Raw genomic sequence first — 21228 nt, forward strand, 5'->3', positions numbered from 1 at the left:
TTTCAAGATACTTTTTAACTGTGGTAAAGATATGGCTACAGCACACTTCAGTCAGCCATCTAGTTTGAACAAATGGAAAGCTAAGCCTAGCACAAGAATATTAAATGACATTTAAACTTTCTGAGTACTAAGCTGAAATGGAATGCTTGTAGGCTGCAGTAACTGGTGTAACCGGGAAAAGTGCAAAGCCAGAGCTCAGCTAATTAACTGCTAACAGTCCATAAAGTGCAAACACACAACTAAAACTGGAGATTGCCTAAAACATGAAAACACCCAGAATCTTTTAAGTGGTTAGAAAACTGCTGAAGATATGTCTAGTGTAGGCTGGCTTCAGTTAAAACCGAATGGAAATGACTCCTAATTGAATATGAGCACCACCAGACTCTTTCAACCTATTTCCTCCCACGTAATAATGGCTTTTCATTTAAAACTCATTTAGTCTGAATGATCTTGTCACACCTACTGGAAGTAATTGAGACACTTTCAGCTTTAGTTGGAAGAAGTCTATGAAAACTTTCTTCTGACATTGTCCTACAGATGAGAAAATATTCACTGTGGTTAAACCTTTGAAGTGATTTGGACTTTTGAATTGTTCTTGTCTGACTAGAGAGCACACTATAATCTTTTAGCAGAATGAAATTTGGCCAAAATTGTATTATGCCATGACTTTCCACTGCTGTAACTCCATGTGGAAATTACTTTTTAGAAAAGTAAAACTGTAACTGAATTGGCCACATTCTTGGATTAGATGGGAGTTGTTAAAGCTAAAGTAAGTCCTAGCTGAGAGCTCTAATCAATCTAAATTTCTCTTAATTACAATGCTCACTACTCAATCTACCTCTAACACAATGTTTTGGTCAACAAAATGTTTATTGCTCCTGCTTTCAGTGCAAGTCCCTGTAGGCCAGACAGATTTTTTACTTCTTTATTCTTCTTCTGTTTCAAACTCAGCTTTGCAGCTGGAATTTTCTAGCAAAATGGCTTAAACAGAAATCTTAGGGAAAAGCATAAAAGCGAACTGAGAAATTGATTGGCTGAGACAAATATATACTACTTTCTAATGAATTTCAGATTATATGAAACGTACCATATCTTACCATAAAAGGGAAATTATATGAAAAGGTAAAATCAGAACCCTCAATTAAGAAACTCAGAATTATTTACTAACACTATGAAACTACTTGTGCTGTACAAGTCTGCTGAATAGGAAAGACACATTAAAATTGAATATAAATGTTTAGGATTTGATTCTAATTTTATGTTGAGCATGTCTGAAGATGGCTAAGGATAAATTTCACTATGTCCCTGTAGACATAAAGTTGGTTGGCAGTGCACTACAGCTGTGAGCAAAAATATACTATATTAAGCAACATAAATCAAGAGAACAAATACAGGTTTATGCTGAGCTTAAAAAATGGAGGACCTCTGTTGCCCATGCATCTTCACAGGATTCCAGAGACTTGCTAGAGATTTCAAATCAGAAATATGACTGTATCAAACTTCCAAATATCCATTTCTATTTTTTATTTTTGTGGGACTTTGTGTCTTCTTACCTGTTTTATATTAAATCTCACTAAATTTCCTTACAGTTAGAAGTCCATCTCTGGATAGAAGAAGAAAGAATAGAACAGTTACTCTAATGTGTGCTTCAGATTTCAGGGAATGGAGTAACTCACAAGGGAACAGTGCAAGTTACAGACCCTGTCCTGGCTGCATAAACTCAACACATGTAACAGCTGAATATTGATACCCTGCCAAGTTCTGTGCTGCTGCACAATTACTTAAAAAAACCCACCTAAATTACCATTATCTCCACAAGAAATTCCTACAGCCTCTGATCTCTGGAGTTGCTCACAGCCATGGAAACAACTCTGTTTTGTAACTGTGAGGCTGAACATCAGCTGGATCACACTATTTTTCCCAGTGGCATTGTTCATAGGTTAGCAATGTCACAATGTCAGAGGGGAATCACTTCCAGGAGAATTCTCTGGTGTTCTACAGACTGCACTACAGAGCCCTAAGGAAGACCACTAACCTTGGCAGGAGGATTAAACAATGCTGTGGCTTTCTAGAAAAAGTTGCCAGTGGACTGCATCATCTTCAGCATCAACTCTCAGCTGGGAAACAAAAGGCATCTGGTAAACTGGCACTTGGTAGTTTTCCTCTGCCACAGGAAGACACTAACACCAGTTCACATTCTGTTCCAAAACGTGTGATGTAAAGTCACATTTTTCTGAATTGCTTTTGTATTAGTGTCTTATTTTTAGCTTCTGCTGCTTTAATGTGTAGTTCCAAAAAAAGCACAACCAACCAAAACCAACCCAGCTGTTGCCTTTTTATTTATTTAGCAAATTAGGATATTGATTTTGTACCAAATTAATTTCTTATGAAGATTTCTGTTTCGAGTTCTTCAAAACCATTTCTGCTTGCTTGTGTCTCCTGATAAGATCAAAATACAGTTGACTAATACTGTCCCGAAACACTTTTAGTTAACTTCAGCTTGTTTCTGTCTCAGGAAGCAAATGACTAAGGTCCATTATTTGTTACTCTGCTCTCTGGTGTGTTTCAATGGTTTCCTTAGAAGCTGGCAATGGGTGCACACAAATTTGTAATTTCGATGTTTGCTGCATGCTCAAACACCTGACATTGTAGAATGTAAATGAAATTAAAACAAGGTCAGGCTAACTTACTTCCAGCAATCTTTGGCCCCTGATATAAAACTCAAACACAAGAAACACATTATTGTTTTCAGAAATTAGAAGTCAGGGTTCAAAATTGAAGGCTTTGTTAAAAAATAGGCCACTCAGTTTAAACACTTAGTGTGACCTTAACTGTTTTAGGCAAACTACATTTCAGATGATGGGTTGTGTTAGAGTCCATTAAGATGGACTTTGTCTTAGAAAAATAGTATATTAACCTGGAATTTATCAATAATCCACGAACTATACAAAAGACAATGCAAGAAATGCCCTGTTTTTTCTTCTACAAAACAGGGATCAAGTATTTAATTCCTCTGACGAAGTCAACAGAAAATGTACTAATTCAGTTTCAAAGAGCCTCAAAACAATCCAAATAATATCTATTCCTTAACAGCACAAAATTTCTGGCTGGAACACATCTGATTTTCAATAGAAAGGCACACACATTCATTCAACCAGGAGTATGCAGGACAGAATATTCTTCAATATTCAGTTCTAAGATAGTATGAGCTTGAAAACTTTTCTTTTGCTGCTCTTAAAAACCCTATTTTTCTGATTGTTACATACCTGCATGTACCTGCCTTTGGAAAATGTCTTAAATTTAAGTAAGTCTGTAGTGGTACAAACATTGAAGAAAAGTAGGGGGAGCATGTAGGTTTGCATAACTAGTAATATGTTTTATCAGCTTACCCCAGCTGTAATTTCTTCTACCTGTAAGACATTTGTTATGGGTTTTTTTGTTTGTTGTGGTTTTTGGTTAGTTTTTTGTTTGTTTTTTCTGTTGTGTTGTTTTGGTTTTTTAAATCAAAACTTTAACTCCTGGAGTTAGACAAAAAGTAATTTATTGCCAGAAAGCTTTCACAGTGATTTGTATTTCACAAGATGAATAGACAGTTTCAGAAAGAAAAACAAAGTTGTGGGAAAAAAACAAAAGCAGTAATTTTTGTCCTGGAAACAAATGACAGCACTCCCTAGGTGTCTTGTGATGTAGATGTGCTTCCTTCAGGACACTCTGACAAGAACTTTGGATGCGATCCTTGGGCTCAACTTGTACTTCTGTCACCATTCCTGTGCAGCACATTCTGTCTGCAGAAGAACACAGGGTCTTCTGGCAGCTGTTAATTACATAGACGTGAGCATAACACCTTCCTTGTAGGCTGCTGAACCCGTGGCAGCAGAAGACATTACATTAAGAACTACTTATGAATACAGACTTTGCCTCCAAAGGTCAAGAGAAAAAAACAGTGACTTGAGGCATTCTCTCCATGTCCTGTGTCACTGAAGAATTTTAAGCTTGTGAGCTTTGTTTATGCAGGAAAAAGACGCATGTAACAGATACCTGAACCTTCTCACCTCTCATTACAGGACTTTAAAGCTTGCATTTTGAAACTGTGTAATTTTAATCAGCAGTATGCAGCATAATGTAGCTTAACTACAATAAAAGGCTGAGCTAGTAAAAGAGCTGGCTGATTAAATGAGAAGCAGAACAGTCTTAAATGTTATGAATTATGTCCAACAACTGTTCTAATGAAATCTAGAAAGAAAAAAATTGCTGGCTTTGGTTTTTATTTCTTTCCCTCTAGGATCTTCACACAAAATAACATCACTGTTCATTTAACCCCAGGGCTAAAACGTTTGTTCTATAGTTCTAACATTTAAACTGTCTAGAACTACATCTGCAGATGACTGGTTGTGCAATGTCCCCATCTTATGCAGCTCTGGTCAATCAAACACTGCCTTCTTTGATAAGAGTCTAACAAGCTTTACTGGCATCTGGTTCTTTCCAGGATGATAAAAATAAAAATCTGGCTCAATGTATTTTGTAAAACGGGAAATTAGGAGTGCTCTAGACTTTTTAAAATCTCTTAAATACTTAGTGTGATTTTCATTTATCCCCAGACTTCTGTAAGAGCTTTTCATTTATCCCCAGTCTTTCACAAGAGCTTTTTTCTCCCCTATTTTTTTCTCTTTTCTTTGGTTTTGTTTTAGTATCACAGACTGATGTGTTAGAATGAATTTGCTAGAAGTCACTATTAGAGAAGTTAGCGCCAAAAAACCTGAAAATGAGATTGTATCAAATACTTGTAACATTTACTTATCACAATAAGAAAGTATCTCTCAGTAACGTGCAATACTCGCCTACAGCTACTTGAGCAATCTGAAGGAAGCGCTATTATTTAACTCTGCAGGGGAGCTTGAAAGTGGCTGAATTTATTTTCCATTTTCCTTTAATTCACAGAAAGCAGCAATACATGTTAAAAATGCTTATTCAGCTTCAGGTTATCTCTTCTAAAGGTAACCTGTGGTATATTTGATGCACATCTTCCCTCGTTACTTCAAACACACATAAATTTTGAGGTAATTTAGGAAAAGACATAAGAGCACTTGCAAAAAATAAAAGCAGGAGATCAGTATTAAAATTTTTTAGGCAGGATAAAAAGAAAACTATTCTGTCTTCCTTTTGCTACAAATAATTTCAGCATAATACACTTCAAAAAACAAAATAATCAAGCCACAAAGTCCAAGTGAATTTCTAAAGCAAACCTGACTTAAGCAAGCATTTCACCTGTGTTAACATTTCAGGGATTGGTCCCACAGCAATAGAGAAGACAAAGCATTCCTGAGGCAGATTGTCTCAGGTCATTTTGCATCTCACTTAGAGGGATACAGGAAGGAAACGAAAAAGTTTTACCAAAATTAAAAATCAAACCTGGTAATGCCGTCTGCCATCAGGGCAAACAATGGTCCTTCTCTACAGTAGCATCTCCATTTATGCCTGCCAGTACTGACTGTCAGTATTAGCTGCATGAAGGAACACATACCCAGGGAGATTTGGGGAAATGCCAGCAGTGGTGTCCTGCTGTCCCACAAGGACCTTTCAGTATTCCAGAGATACAAGGCACTTGTTGGGAAGGCCTGAGATGAAACCTGTGAGCTTAGAAGACAATCCTCTGCCCACTCAGTGATAAAGGTGTGCCACACTTTCTTTGTGATAATTCCAAAAAGGAACTCTGATTCAAAATGTGACATCTTCTGGCTGTACGAAGATTATTCCTTTGCAAAGCATGATTTTGTCCTCTCATTTATAGGCTATACTGCGATACTCTAAGTGAGATATTTTTACAGTTGTGAAGATATGTTTTGAAAACAACACAGACAATGCAAGTTATAGGTTTTCATACGGAGTTAAGAAAGCTAATCGGAGTCTTCATCATCAAGGTATTCCTCTGCATTACTCAATGTTCGGACTGTACCTGGAAAGAAACAAAATTAAAAAAGAGTACAAAAAATACCAGGCACAGAAGTAACAAGACTAATTCACAGAAGTGATAACCATGTTATCCCAGATTTCTGGAAGAAGAAAAATGGGTAAGTTTAAGATGAACCTGCTCAACCATTTTGGGAAAGAAATCTAAGTGAAAAAAATCACGTTTCTCTTTTTTAGGACAAGCAACAAAGGGAAAATAGGAAGAAAAGATATTACAGAGCCCTGTGCACAAAGGGCCATACCTCAAGAAAGGACAAATTACATTTCTTCTGTACATTTCTTCTGCTTCCTTGTTTAGCAGCACAATTAACACAATTTCTATATTGTGATTTTAATAATTTTAATTTTTACAACGTACTTCAGCAATTGACATTTGAGTATCTGTCTGTTCACATAAAGCATAAACCTTAACACGGAAGTGGAGACAAAGTAAGCTTCCTCCAATAAAACAGTTATAGAGACGGGCTATGATAGAAACCTTATATAACAAGGAATGAGGGAGTGAAGACTACTAACATAGAACTGAATCTCTGAAAAATAACAGTGTTTCACTTCCAGAGATTGGAAATACTTAAATGCAGGCTCGAGAGACAGAAAATTTAAACCAGTGAAAATAACCTAGAAAATACAAAATGCAAGAAAAGTATGCAGATCAGTGGTATCAGAGATATTATAAAAGGCCAAGTTGAGACAAAAAAAAGTAACAAGGATGCTAATACTGAAACTGCAGTTGACTATCAGCTGTTACATCAAGGCAAGCAAAAAAACCAGGGTGTGAAATTATCAGAGACTGCTGATAGATGAGGTGATTATGGACAAAAAATCAGTAAGTCATTGAAACAAAATTAATTTAAATGTAGTGAGGAAGTAGATTAGTTATGTAGATAAGTTACTTAGTATCAGGAAATAAAACCCTAGTGTAATTACTGGGACATTAGCACAGAGAAAACACATGTACCAGATATCTCAATTGACATGCAAAGATGATAAAAATGTTTCTAACAGGGACCAAGTAACTTTAGGAAATAATGATATTTTATATACGTATATAAAAAGAAATACTATGCATATATTTATAAAATTATATATAAGTGTATATATGTATTTCTATATACAGTGTGTGTCTGTGTGTGTCTCTCTATGTATGTATACATGTATGTATGTACACGCACACGCACACACATAGAGACACATACACATACAGAAGGACTTCTGCCCTTTTTTACAGCTGCTCTCTTATGAACCAGGACTGGGAGAAATAACCTGCCTGCTTTCTGAGAAATTCTGATTTTACCTCTACCAAAGAGCAGGACAGCATTTTTGCTGCAACTGCTCTTCCTGGCTTTCTCAAGCTGCAGTTAGCTATTCCTCCATTTAGTTGCCATAACCTCTAGGCTAGGTTAGCATTCCCTCAGTCCTCACTAGTCCTGTGATGATGCAATTGCTGTACAGAATATTCCACCAAAACTGACTGTAACCCTGCCTGTGTTTTTAAGTAATTTCTTGTTTCACTTAGAGTTTCCACCCTGCCTTCAACCTCCTGAATGCTATAGGAAATAGTAGTTACACAACACTAATTCAGTTACACAATTCAGTCTTTGTTCAGCTTTTTGAAATAGCCTCTTTAACTCTTTTGGACGTGGACACTATGCTATTAGGAGAGATGAACACAGTGGGAGGCAGCAAGACTATTTTGATTAACACTTGAAACCATTCTTTCTTTTTCTCTCTAGACAGTCCCTCAGAGACACATAGATTAAAAGAAAACAAAAAAAAATTAGCAGTACGAAAAGGAGGCTCATATGTTGGTGCTTGCTTGGCTTAAGTTTGGAGGAAAGGACAAGCATATGGAGAAAGACAGCACATTGTTTTATATCTTATCCCTTTTAAAAGTAAAGACTTTTAAAATAGTTTCCACATCCTTGCTTTCATTCTGTCTGAAGGGCGTCTCCTCCATTTTCATCTTTTCCCTTACTATTTTCACACCTTCTGAACTCTTTTGCCTCTTGCTGACACAAGGTGGCATTTTATGTGGAGTCAGCAGCACAGCATATGATAAACCATGTTCATATCATTGCTCTAAACTAACCCTCTCAAGCAAGCCCTTCCAAACACAATTCTTAGCCCATGTACCTCCCAAATGGTTTTTATGGCTATCAGTACATGGGTATTTGATTAAAACATTAATTCTCCAGAAGTAAAACTATCAGAAAACGAAAATCATAAATACCTGCACTCTGCTTCTTCTTAAGCAAGGAAGCACAAGCTGCGTTCGTTGCCATATCTAAAGCCAGTTTCTTCTCGTTGTTTTTCAGGTCTGTTCTTGCCCCTTCATTAAGGAAATTTTCATCATGAATCACAATCCCAGTTACTTCTCAACCAATGTCATTATGATATGAATTTCACTAATGTGGGTAGAACAGTAATGGACAGGGGAATCTGAACTACTGACTGCTCTGAAGCAGATCAAAAGCTATGGACACTCTTGCATAAGCCACAGTTGATTAGGGAACTTGCTGGCTGCCCTTCCTTATTAAGAAGTAGATGTCATTGCTGTTCTGGGGTTTAAGTGCCTAATTTTGTCTGTAAAGTGGGATTAAATTATCTTGAGCAGGTTAGATGTCTACTTTTCAAATAGCTGCCAGACTTTACTGCAAGATTTTTCCTGCAAGTCAGGCAGGTGAGATGGCTAACAACTGTACCTGTTTTATGGAAACAGTTAAGAAATACAAGTTAAAAAACATCCAGGAATCTAGTCTGCACACAGATTGTTGAAACCTTAGTAAAGATCTTTACCCTTTTCCAGCAGCATTTCTACAATATCTGCATAACCTTTCCATGCAGCAGCATGCAAAGCTGTGTCTCCCAATTTGTTCTGTGGAGTTAGAGGGAAAAGCAACAGGATTAAAATGCAGCAAAAAACGTTTCAGCTTCTACTAAGGATGAGTAACATCACACCTCTACTTTAAGGGTCTATTAGTTCAACCTACCTGTTGGTTTAACTCGAGGTTTGCCTGGGTAAGCAGGACATCTACTACATCTGCAGAAAACAGGGAGAGAAGATAAGAGAAGAACTTAGTTGAAAGAAATTATGCTGTTTTTGCATTCACTGTAGTTAAGATCCAATCAAAGACCAATCAAATCAGCTAATGAAAATCTGTTAGTCAGTCTGCATTAGACAAACAACAACTAGTCACAAAAAAAAAGCTTCTGCATGAAATACCCCAAATACTGTCACAGTTCTTTTTGATCTGTCCTTCTTCCACTCTGCCTCTACATTACACTAATAAGCATGCCTGCTTCAACAGCAACAACAAAACACACAGTACATGATGGAGCTGAACCTCCCTCCTAGCCTGATTTTTATTTTAAAATAATAGAATTATGTTGAAAAAACCCTGGCTTTATTATTTAGCACTGCAATTTTATCAATCAGCCTAACAAGCATAACAAGAAAACCAGAGAACAATAATTTCAAATTAATGCTCTGATACCTTTATGGCCTCCATGGCATGCCCAATACAGAGCTGTGTTTCCAGCTTTGTCTAAACCATTGACACCAACTCTATTATCCAAACACTCTCTCAACCAGCTCAGGTTGCCTGAAAGACAAAATCAGTTTTGATTATCTTTTTTCCTTTGAAAAGTTGAAAGAACCATTACAAGTAAATAGTACTTTCTAAATGGTGTCAGTCCTCCCATGAACTTATGAAGAAAGGAAGCGATTAGCAGCAATATTTATAATTCACTGAACAACCAGTCATATCAACTCATAACAAAATCATACTAATTCATACCAAATACCTTTTCTTCCATTGCCAGAAGACCCTATGTAATTAAATGGATGGTACCATACTTTTTCTGTGTATAGACAGAGTGGCAATTCTACCAGGCAGTATCTCACCTTTTCAAAGCTCTAAAACTTCCCAAATAACTTTCTCAAGAAACAAGACAACCAATACAGGAAGAACATTTTCATTCTAAATATTACTAATTATTATTATTAATTTATTTTTATTGTTATTATTACTTATTACTATTATCATTCTTACTCTTACTACTACAGTGGAAAAAAAGCAAATCATTCTTCAGCATCACACAACTAAAACACCAAACATACCTCGTTTGGCAGCTTCATGCAGTGGATTATCAATAGACTCTGCTTGCTCAGCCACTGAAACAAAAGAGTAAATTCTAACTACTTTTGAAACATGTATTTGATACCTGTGTGGAAACAAAACATATTTGATTCTAAAATGAAAAGAGATCTGTGAGTTACAGACTAATGAGAGGCACTTTAATTTCCAGTGTATGGGAAACTAATTCAGAGAAAAACTTCAAATAGCATCACATTGTACAACTGGTCTAAATCAGAAGATGTGCTACTAGTACTCTTTTTTCTAAAGGTCTACAAAAGCTTCTGTTCTGCTTATACACGGAATTTTTGCAAATGTGCAAAAATGGACAGACACCACCTCTTGCACTCCGGTCTAAAATTAAAGCTTTACAAATAATCTCAATGGGAACATGAATTAACAGATTGTTGGGTTTATTTTAAATATACCACACTTCAATATTCAAAAGAAATTTGGATTATTTTTGGAATTTTTTGATCATTATGCAGCACATATAAACTAGTCTTCTTGCATATTAACAGTGCATGACCCCTGATCTCTGGCAGACAGCAGGAGTAGAGTCAGTTGAGAAGTCACAAACTAAAGTGAAATTTGATGCAGCCTCAATGACTACACTATAGATTTCTATTAATGTACTTCTAGTAACTACAGCACAAGGAAACAGAGCATGGCTACTATAATCTCTCTACCTGAAGAAGGGACAACATGAACCAACCTAAGTCATTTTGGCAGCTGCAATGCAATCTGTCATGAGACACTGCTACTCTGCCTACAGTTCCTGGCAGGACTTGGAATTGTGTTGTCTGTACTCACAGCTTTTAAAAGTGATTTTAGTTCAATCTGAAAAAGCAGTTTCTGTTCAGACCAAACATGTATGGGATATTTAACGTGGTACAAACCCTAAGAAACCGATGTTTTCTATGGCAGAATATATTCACTACAAAACAACAGGCAAACAAAATTCCATCCTTTAGATACAAGTGTTCTTCCCTTCAAAACTGAGAGTACCTCAGTATCTGTTAAGTGCATAACCAGAAACACGAACACTCAGCAAACTCAAGCTGTCCCTGGTTTATAAAACCACATGACAGCTTGTCCACTGCTGATGTACAGTGGTAATTGATACTGCACATGGATGTATTCTGAAATACATGGTGGAGTACTGTTAAGTACAAATACTGTGATCTGCTTTTCAAAAGACCTATTTTGATTTAGTGATTTTCTTTGATTGTGAATGATCTTAGGAAATAAAAATATTCTAGACTTTACCATAGTTACTTGGAATAAGTCCAGTTCTCCCTTTGCAAGTTCCTTTCCACCAATTTGTATCACTCTGCAGAGAAAACGGAAAATATTTTAGATGGGTTATATTGCATCTCAGAAGTATTCAGTCCGTGTGGGATGTCTTGGACTCACCATGTCAGAGATGTAAATGATATCTCCTTCTTCAAAGTACAGTTCATCTGGCTTTAAAAAAAATAAAAGAAAAAAAGAGTAAACAAATATATCTGAATGTGTGTATGTAGGAAAAACAAATGCCTGTATAAGTCAGAATACATTCACCTCTTCATTCAAAAGAATGACAACTCAAATTCTCTATCACCTAGACAACAGCTAGACAGTCCATAGTTTGACTTTATTACAGATAACTTTCTGGATCAGTAACTTTCCTAACAACACAGGAAGACTGTGGCCTTTCCAACAAAGCACTGTACAAAGGAAGCAGTGAAACGTATCTTATGCTTGTTAACTTCATTCTCTTTTTGGTTGGTCCCAGCTCTCCAGATCTCTTAGATTCCAACTATCATTGTTGTCTTTGGAAGAAAAAACAAATTATTTAAGATTTCTGATCCTTGATTGTAGGTAACTGATACTACAGAAGAAAGCATGCTACTTTTAAACAGAGCTGTTCTTAAAAAAACCTGATGATTAACCAGACAGTTTTATTCACATTAAGAATAACTATCTATCAACAGTTTATTAAAAATTTAGTACAATGAGTCTAATATGCCAGTAACAGCAGAACTGAGGAAATATTATAGCCAAGGTTAAAAGTAAGATTCTTAAACCTCTGAAGTATAGATGTACTTACGGTTCTGGGCTCAAATGTATACAGGGCTCTGAATACTTTAACCTGACCTAAAAAAAAACCCAAACAAACAATTAAAAAAAAATCAGTACCAGAATCATGCCTTTAAATGCAGCCCTTAAATCCAAATACATTCCTTTCCTTCAACCTTAATGGTGGTTGCTGAATGAATTTGTGCTATGCCTCTATCAGAGAAAATCACGATGAAAAGACTCAGCAGCCTGAGTTAAAAAACCCAGCAACATGGGTTATGAAGGAAACTGGCCACCTGATTAGTTACATGTAAGTAACCTCTTCTGCACACTTAACATGGTCATTACAGCTCACTGGGCAACAGAGGTGTTGTCACTGATTCTGAGGAAAAAGGTAATTTTAATCATGTGTACCCTCACACACTCATACATTGCTGTACGTACTTTTATTACTAACATCAAATCTGTCAAATGACAAAGAATTAAGGAAAGAAGAAAGAAACGAACCAATGGCAAATTTCACCAACATATTCTTACACTTACTTGCAGTCATTATTAGGAAAATAATGCAGTAACACAGAAATCATAAAGAAAAATGATCAACGGTGACAAAGTCCTATTTAATGTACAGCTGATGTCCTGTTCTAGTCAGATGTTTAAAATAAGGCACAGGGTTTGCAATTCCAGTAAGTGGCTAACAGATGTTCTAATAGGGCACTTTGGAAGAGAATGTCAGCATTCAAGCCAAGAAAAAATCAACCTTAATGCAGAGAGGTTCAAATTAAATTGCATAAACTGCAAGAGAAGCTTCCCTACAAACATTTTTTAAAATTCAAACAGTACATTTCTAGAGCATGAACAGAAAGTACAAATACAGAAGTAACATGTATGTTACATAGTTTAAATAGCCAAAATACTGGAGTCCACTGGACTTACTGGAGGATTATATTATGCAGACTGTTCTGTATTGTTTACTTTTAGGTATCTGAAGTCTTAAGCATGTAGGTTTGTTTACTTTTAAATGTTCTAAGCTTGCAAGTGTAGGTTACACACAGGTTCTTACACTATAGGTGTTTATAAAGATTAACTAGTGACTGAAGTAGTATTTGATCCACCAGGAGAATGTGCTACTTAGGTCACACTAGGTCCAGGCTATTTTGTGTTCTCAGAGAAACTGATGAACTTACTACCAAAGGCTATACTGTAAAATAAAGTGTACACACGCAAGATCTTTTGTTGTTTATTAAACAACATGGAGCTAAGTGAGTAAAGACAGAGTAGGTCTCAAGAATAAGCCTTTACATTTTTAATTAAGAACCATCATCTCTAGAATTCTTTTTGTATTTTTTTTTTCTGCTAGATCTAGTCTTTATTATCCCAGTACCTAAATTCCTACCCACAAAAGTGATCATTTTAGAAAGTTCTTAAGGGATTTAGAAATTACATTTTGGAGGTGAACATGCTGACCACCTTGAGAAAGGAGGATGGTACCCAATTGCCATTTTGCAGCAATTGCTGCCCATTGGGGTAGCTCTTAAATTATATTTCCAATATGTCTCTGGATATTCCCTAGCAACAGAAATGCCAAGGCATAGTTGCCAAGGCATAACTACTAATGAAAACATTTCTGTAGTTGTCTATTCTCAGGCTTTTTTGTTACTAAGTGTATATAAAACAACAAACATAAAATGAATCTGTGTAATCACATTGCCAAGTGCATGTAGATACTGTACATACTTTTTTTTCCAATATGTAATTGTTCTTCCCAGTTCCTGATTTTTAATAACAGATATTCAATTTGGCTTTATTGGTTGGTTCTCTCTTTCACACAGCAGCCATTTCCTAGACATAAAAGGTGCAACACTTCTCAAACCTTTGCCCCAGAAACAAAATACTTGCAGCTGTGGTAACTGCTAAAAGGAATGAAAACTGAGTGATGTTTACTATCAGTACAGAGATGATGAACAAGGACAGCACACAGTAATGCATTCTGGAGCAAAGAGCTCCAGCACGAAACGTGAACTGCAGTTACAAGAAGCTAAGCAATAATAACAAAAAATAAAGGAAGAAAAAAAAATAAAAGAAGAAAGAACAAGAGATGACACAACAGGATGGAAGACAGGCGTACTGACCCTTCTCCTTGGCTTTCTCACACAGAAGACACAAGAACACAAGACAGAACTGCACATAACAACTATGGACACTGCAACTGTCATGCACCAATTTTCATGTCTTCTCCCTTCTTATGGAATTTGCATTAAACACCTGCAAAACAACTGTTTGACAAATAAAAACATACTAAATAGATACAAATCTCTCAAGTCACAACTTTACAAACCCTCCTGCAGCAATGCACCATGGTAAAGGACTCAAACTAACTTTTCTGTGTAACTAGCAACATACAAGAAATGTCAGGTTGGGCTGACCCTACACCTTTTAATTTATTTTCAATGACTTACCTATAAACTTCTCCAGCTTTTCTGAGGAAGTGAAACACACAACTCAGAATTCTAAGATGATCTTTTCCCCATGCATAACAGCAATAAAATGGAGAAACTAAACAGTAACAGCAGCTTAAAAACACAGCTTCTGATAGGTACTGAAGAGAGATACATGCTGTGCTTCATAATGCCAAGTACTAAAAAGACCTCACAAAACTGAAATGCCATCTTCTAAAACGACTGTGAGATTTTTGTTTTCTTCTTACAACTTTGAGGTTTATTTTAAATCAACTGCAGTATCATTAACAGAAGATTGCTTCCAAAGAAGTGCTAAGTAAGGAGCACAGCAACAAGGAGTTACTGTTTCTCTCACAGTGACTTTTTTTCCCCACTTTCTTTCTGTTCTTCCACTCTAGCTTCTCTCAACCGCCACAGACACTAGCATTAAAATACCCTCTACCACCTAAACATTCTCCACTGTTATTTGCTTTCAAGCCTCCTAATGAAAAGCTAAAAAAGAAAAAACAAAAAACCCCCGACCTATACCTGCATGGCATTACTTAGGTAATTTGTGTTAAGCTGGAATTTCAGCACCGAAGGGGAGATACTGAAATTTCATTAGCTTTCAATTAATGTTACATCCTCAAATAAAAAAAAAAACAGAAACACCCCAACAGAGTCCTTGGTTCAAAACAGATGTATTTTTAACAAAATAATGATGGCAGTAAGTCAATGTTCACAGGAGCTACCAAGGCTTGGCCCCACTGGACTGATCTGAGTCTTTTGTTAGCATCTCCTATAGAGAGCCATAATCAAATCTCACTCAAATCAAACAAGATGCTACTAATCAGATATTGATCCTGGTGCAGCATCTTTTCATTACCTATATTAAGACTGAGTAGCTCAAGACTACCATAAAAATAACTCACCTAACTACCATTACCTTATCTAATTACCATTAGAATAACTAACTCAAGATGAACCAACTCACTGCACGTCACAAAACAATGTTCATGCCTTACAGTACACAGAGGGATAACCTCTGTGCTGTAGAAAATCAGAATTGAATATGGTAATCTACAGTTAATTAAAAAACCACAAGTCTATCAACCTCTTCAACGGTTCATGCTAATCCTGGGCTCTTATTAGCTACCTTTCTCCTTACTGCCATAATGCTGCACAGGAACAGCTCAGAATCAGTTCAGAATCAGTTACTCTAGCACCAACTTGACTGAAAACAACTAATTTGAAACCATATCTGTAAAAAGGGCCCAAAAGGAGAAAATACGCAAAGCCTGTTCCAATACCTGAAACACAATTTCAGTGAAGAAATTTTCCTTAATATCCAACCTGAAATCCCACGGCACAACTTGATGCCATTCTCTCTTGTCCTATCACTTGTCACTTGGGACAAGAAACCAGCACCCACCTTGCTACAACCTCCGTTCAGACAGCTGTACAAAGCAATAAGGTCTCCCCCAGCCTCCCTTCCTAGAGGCTAAACTCCTCCAGCTCCCTCAGCCACTCCTCGTACCACCTACCCTCTAGATCCTTCAATAGCTCCACTGCCCTTCTCTGGACTCTCTCTAGCAGCTCAATGTCTTTTGTGTAGTGAGGGGCCCAGAACTGGACACAAGACTTGAGGTGCAGCCTGACCAGCACCCTATACAGGGGGACAGATACTGTCCACACTACTTGTCCAGTACTGCCCACACTACTTTTCATGCAGGCCAGGATGCCAGTGGCCTTCTTGGCTACATGGACTGGCTCATGTCCAGCCAGCTGTCAACCAGCACTCCCAGGTCCCTTTTCTCTGGGAAGATTTCTAGCCTCTCTGCTCCAAGCCTGTAGCATTTGGAATTGGAAAAAAAGGTGCTTTGCACACAGGCCTCCAAACAGGTACAAAAGTACTGGAAATACTTTTTACAGGAGTACCATTTGCTCACAGACACAGCAGAGTTCAACACAGCATCTAAGGATTGCCACAACTGAGACAGAAAAAGGTGGAGTCCCCAGGGTTTAGAGAACCATCTTCAAGTAGTGCTTATTAGAAAGGGGAAGTGAACACAGAGAATACATGTTGGGGGAGGGGGGGGGGGAAGTGCATTAAAGAAACAAGCAAGTGAGCCTAAGAATTTGTTTAGGAACGTATTAAAATGAATGCAAAGAATAGACTGGTACCAGCTTAGATGACAAACTGGGGTATCCAGGAAAAATCATGTACTACACTAATCAGTATCTGGAATGGAAGGAACAAACGTCATTTCACTACAGAAAATCAGAAGTAAAAATACTCTCACAGAAGATGAAAGTGAACACAATGTCACTGTCATAGCCTGATGCTGAAATCTTCTGTTCCTTATCGATTTTTGTTTTTATGAATACCAGCATGCCTTCACTTGCAGGAAGTTTGCTGGAGGTCCCAGCAACTTGCAGCAGTAAGACAGTTTGAGGTCAGAAATGAAAGTTTATGATTCACATTGAGAGCAGACTGGGAACTGTTGTTTCTCTGACGTTTTTCGCCCCTCAGACCTGATGGCTGCAGTGTAACTCCCCACATTCACATGCTCACATCTTCCTAGCTAACAGAAACCTTTCCTTGAGTACAGAAGAAACTCAAACCACCACCATTTATGTCAAATTTAAACCTACTACCAAGGTCTTAGGCATGTGACTCACTGTGAGTGTTCTGCTCCTGTGAATGCTGTCACAGTTCCTACTTCATCTTAGAATTGAGGTGAACTTGCTTGTGATTCAAACTAAGTATTTATGTCCAGAATCCTGCTTTTTAACTCTGATGGCTACTAGTGGGAGAAAGTCAAACTGCTTTGAGATAGCAACCCTTTATGCTAAATCCTTATGTTTCTCCTCCCTCCCTCTCAGTTGGAGTAATTTAAAACTCTAATTTCCTTGGAACAAAGGCTGGTCTTTCTCCATAACATAGAGATGTCATAAATGTTGTGCCAACTCTAGGCCAGGATCAGCAAACCTTACTGTGAACATGAAAGTAAGGTTTTTTAAAAAATATCGATACACCCCCTTCATCTCCCCAAAAGCTTTTGCTGCACACTATAAAAGGCTCTAATGAAAAGGACATCACTAGACAGTCACTCTTCCAGAAGACACTGCTTAAGTAGCAGACAACTAAGCAGAAGCCACTAAAGCTTGTCAAATCTAAAGGACTTAATAAGTAACTTTTGTAAACAGGATTAATAGCCAACATCATATGAACCCTGCAAAAAGTACTGTAGTTTGAGACATCAACAGATTTCTAAAAAGATGGAGGGGAAAACCTACTCTTGCACAGTGCTGTCAGAAAAGTCTATTTCTGCTGTTTTCAACATCCACTCCATTCCCTTTTATTTTCAATAGTGAGTCTAAATAAAAACTACAGCTAGAAGACAGTAACAGTCACACAAGAAGAGCAAAGCACTTCTTAAAAAAAAGGCCTCAAAACCCTTTAAGTTGAAACACCTTTAGAGCCTCTATAAACAATCTTGTCTCCTTACACAAGGACTGACTACAGACCCAAAAGATGAGCTCAAGTGTTCACACAGTTGTCTAACACGTGTTGATGTCAAAACCATCCCTCTGTAACTGAAATCCTTACGTGTTGTGCATGCAACAGGATTTACAGAAAAGCAATGTCATAAAAAATGCTCTCGTGTACTGAAAAAAATGACAGTGCCACAGTTAGTTGGTTTTCCTCCTTTTACATCTCCTCTCTTCCCCACATTTTTAAAGCACTGTGCAACTGTAATATCCAAAATACCCAAAGTGAGCAGTGAACACTCACTGTTTTAAAAAGTATATTTATTTTGTTATATATTTTCACTTCACCACCATCAAAATATTTCCTTCCTTCTCTGTCCAATTTGCATTTCTTATTTCCCAAACACAAAGGAAAGGACAACAGCAACCAACGTCTCCTGGTTTGTTTCTCTTCTGCCTGTCCTGAACTGTAGCAATCCATCAGCAATGCAATCAGGTTTTCTGTGTCCTGACAGAGTTTATAGACTTGATATCTAATAATGATCAGTGAAGAAGAATCAACACAGCTTGACCAAAGGCACAAAGACATTCTAGCAAATATAGTCAAAATGCCACCAAAAGAGACAGCCTTCCACTGCTGTAGAACCACATACAGTTCCTATACTTATATCTTTAAATAGCATCTATCCATAACCCTAAGAAATTTGATTACAGTATCAAAGGTATATTATCTGTATTCTGTATTAACACACGGAAGTCAGACATGCAATACACGAGATATTTTGAATATACAGAGATATTTTGAATTTCAAAATACAGAGAGATTTTGAAGTACGCTAGAAGGCAATCCCTCTCAGAAAATTACTTTGAAAAAATCTTACACAACAGACACCATAAAATATTCTCTCCTCAAACATTAGGGATTTGGAAAAATTAATCTTATTACCCTTAATCAGCTCTGAAAGTGACTAGTAAGACAATCTTATTTTCTTTGTCTTCCTTCTATAGATTTCCTTTTGCTGTGTCAAGCACTCATGCTGGTAAACCAGCTCAGCAAGTTCATCAGATATAAAAATAACCGTACATAGACATAAAAATAACCTTACATAAAAAAGTTAGAGCACCACCATGTTGTCACGTAACTAAATGGAATGGAAAGTGATGGTGGAGGTAGGGAGCCTGTCCTCTTGTCGACAGTCCGCATTTTATCAGATCAAGCACACCACAAACTGCACCCCACCAAACTAGGGAGGGACACCCAGTATTAGACAGAACATGTCTGAGTCAGTCTGAGAGCTCCTGTAAGTTAGGCAGGGCTAGAGCCTTTAACTCCTTAAGAATCTTAGGTTAAATTTAACTCATCTTCTTGAAAAACAGAAAAACGAGTTATCAACTTAATTGGAAAATCCCATTTTTCACACATATTCAGCTGTGAAACACCACATCCTTTCAGAAGCCTGCAGATTTCCTCAGTACTGATTGTTTTCTGTAAGGGTCCACAACCGCAATGCTTTTATTATTGTCTTCTTCATTTAAAGTAAGCTGGTTTCAAAAAAGCTTAACAAACTACAGGGCAGAGCAAATTCTTCTGAGGATGAAATTGCAGCCAGAGAGCTTTAGCAGATTTTGCTCCTGCAGGCAGGATGAGACTGACGGTTTAAATGGTCTAAACTGTTTCTGCACTTACTTGACTTCAAATTGAAAACTTGTTTTATAAGTCGTCATACTCAACTCACTTGAGTCAAAATACTCAATTTGGCTAAGCATTAAATTATCTTTTTTTTTTTTTTTTTACATTGGCATTTCAGATAGTATTCACAGTGCAAAAAGAAATTGAAATTTGGATGTACTTAGGGAACAGATAATCCTGTTTTGGGTGACATCAACTAGTCTTACCTATTTAATGAAAGTCACAGAGGATTTTTAATTTCTAAGTAAGAATTTAAGCTTTTACACTGACAGATGAGACAAAACCATGATAAATAGCCATTATATTCTCCAGATCAATTCCTTACTTAAAAAAACCAAACCTTTAAAGCTAATGGTTAAATTTTTGACTGAAGAATGTATATTTACCTGAAAAACGCCATTTCCATTCTAAGATTTAAAACTGTGCCACTTCCAATGGCTTTTCAATATATTTTAGAAAAAGCTATGGTTGCTATTAATTTTTTTAGAAAACCAGCTTTACCAGTAATTTTTTTCCGGAAAAAACCCGAAGGAACAAAACCCTACACATCGATGACTAAATGCACTAGAAAAGGCGATGTGCACATTGACACCTTTATTTCAAAGAGCACATTTAGAGTCTGGCTGTTAGGAGACCAACAAGGGAAAACAGCGGATTCCATCTCTGAAGATGAAGAATATTGCACGCCACTATACTGTAAAACTGGTCCTATGCCTTAATATATTGACAAATCCGTGCAACCACGAGGCAAATCTCAGAGTAGCTCGGCGCTGTTTCTCAAAAGGGTAAAAAGGTTTCCTGTGCATTTCAGGCTACGCAAACAGCTCCCAGCCGGGCACCCCACGACGCCAAGTGCCACCGCCGGGCACGGCGGCTCCGCGCTGCAGTCGAGGAAGGCCGGGGCCAGAGGACACGGGGAGCCTGTCCCCGGCCGATGGCTCCGACTTGGGGGCACTCGCGAACCTCCTCCCGAGCTACAGCCGGCCCAGACACGATGCCCGAGGGCAGCCCCCGGTGCTTTCCAGCCGCGGGAGGGGCAGCCCTCCTCGGCGACAGCAAGCGTGCGGTCCGGAAGGGCGGCTGTGCCCCACTCCCACCCTCGCCCGGGCTGTGCCTGAGAGCGCAGACCCGAAACCCAAGCCATTCACATGTCAGCAGGCAGCGGGCTGCGTCACGCCCCGGACGGGGAACACGGGCCAGGCCGCTCTGCCCTTCCCTCACCTGGCTTCGCCGGTTTAGGTGGCGGCTTGGACATGGCTGGACCGCACCTAAGCACGGACGGCAGGAGCGGCGCGACGGCGGTCGGCTGTCCGGGCGCGGGCCGGCAGTGAGAGGCGGGGTGCTCACCCGGCAGCCCCGGGCACGGCTCGGCGGCGGCGGCAGCGGCGGCAGCCGGGACGAAGGGCGGGTCCCCGGCGGGGCCCTTCCCCCCCGGCCCCAG

At 38.1% G+C, this 21228-nt stretch overlaps 1 protein-coding gene across 1 annotated transcript; it reads right to left on the reverse strand.

Annotated features, from left to right (window-relative positions):
* Positions 1-3504: 3504 nt before the first annotated feature.
* Positions 3505-21203, reverse strand: OSTF1 (osteoclast stimulating factor 1). The gene is made up of 10 exons (XM_058828084.1): positions 21009-21203; positions 12196-12242; positions 11520-11570; positions 11373-11436; positions 10088-10141; positions 9462-9569; positions 8958-9007; positions 8764-8842; positions 8198-8296; positions 3505-5953 (listed from the first exon to the last, which is right to left on the reverse strand). Exons 1-10 carry the CDS (start codon positions 21040-21042, stop codon positions 5895-5897), a joined length of 645 nt encoding a protein of 214 aa, XP_058684067.1. The 5' UTR covers positions 21043-21203; the 3' UTR covers positions 3505-5894.
* Between the last annotated feature and the right edge of the window lie 25 nt (positions 21204-21228).

The sequence above is a fragment of the Poecile atricapillus genome, chromosome Z, assembly GCF_030490865.1.
Source record: "Poecile atricapillus isolate bPoeAtr1 chromosome Z, bPoeAtr1.hap1, whole genome shotgun sequence".
Classification (NCBI taxonomy): domain Eukaryota; kingdom Metazoa; phylum Chordata; class Aves; order Passeriformes; family Paridae; genus Poecile; species Poecile atricapillus.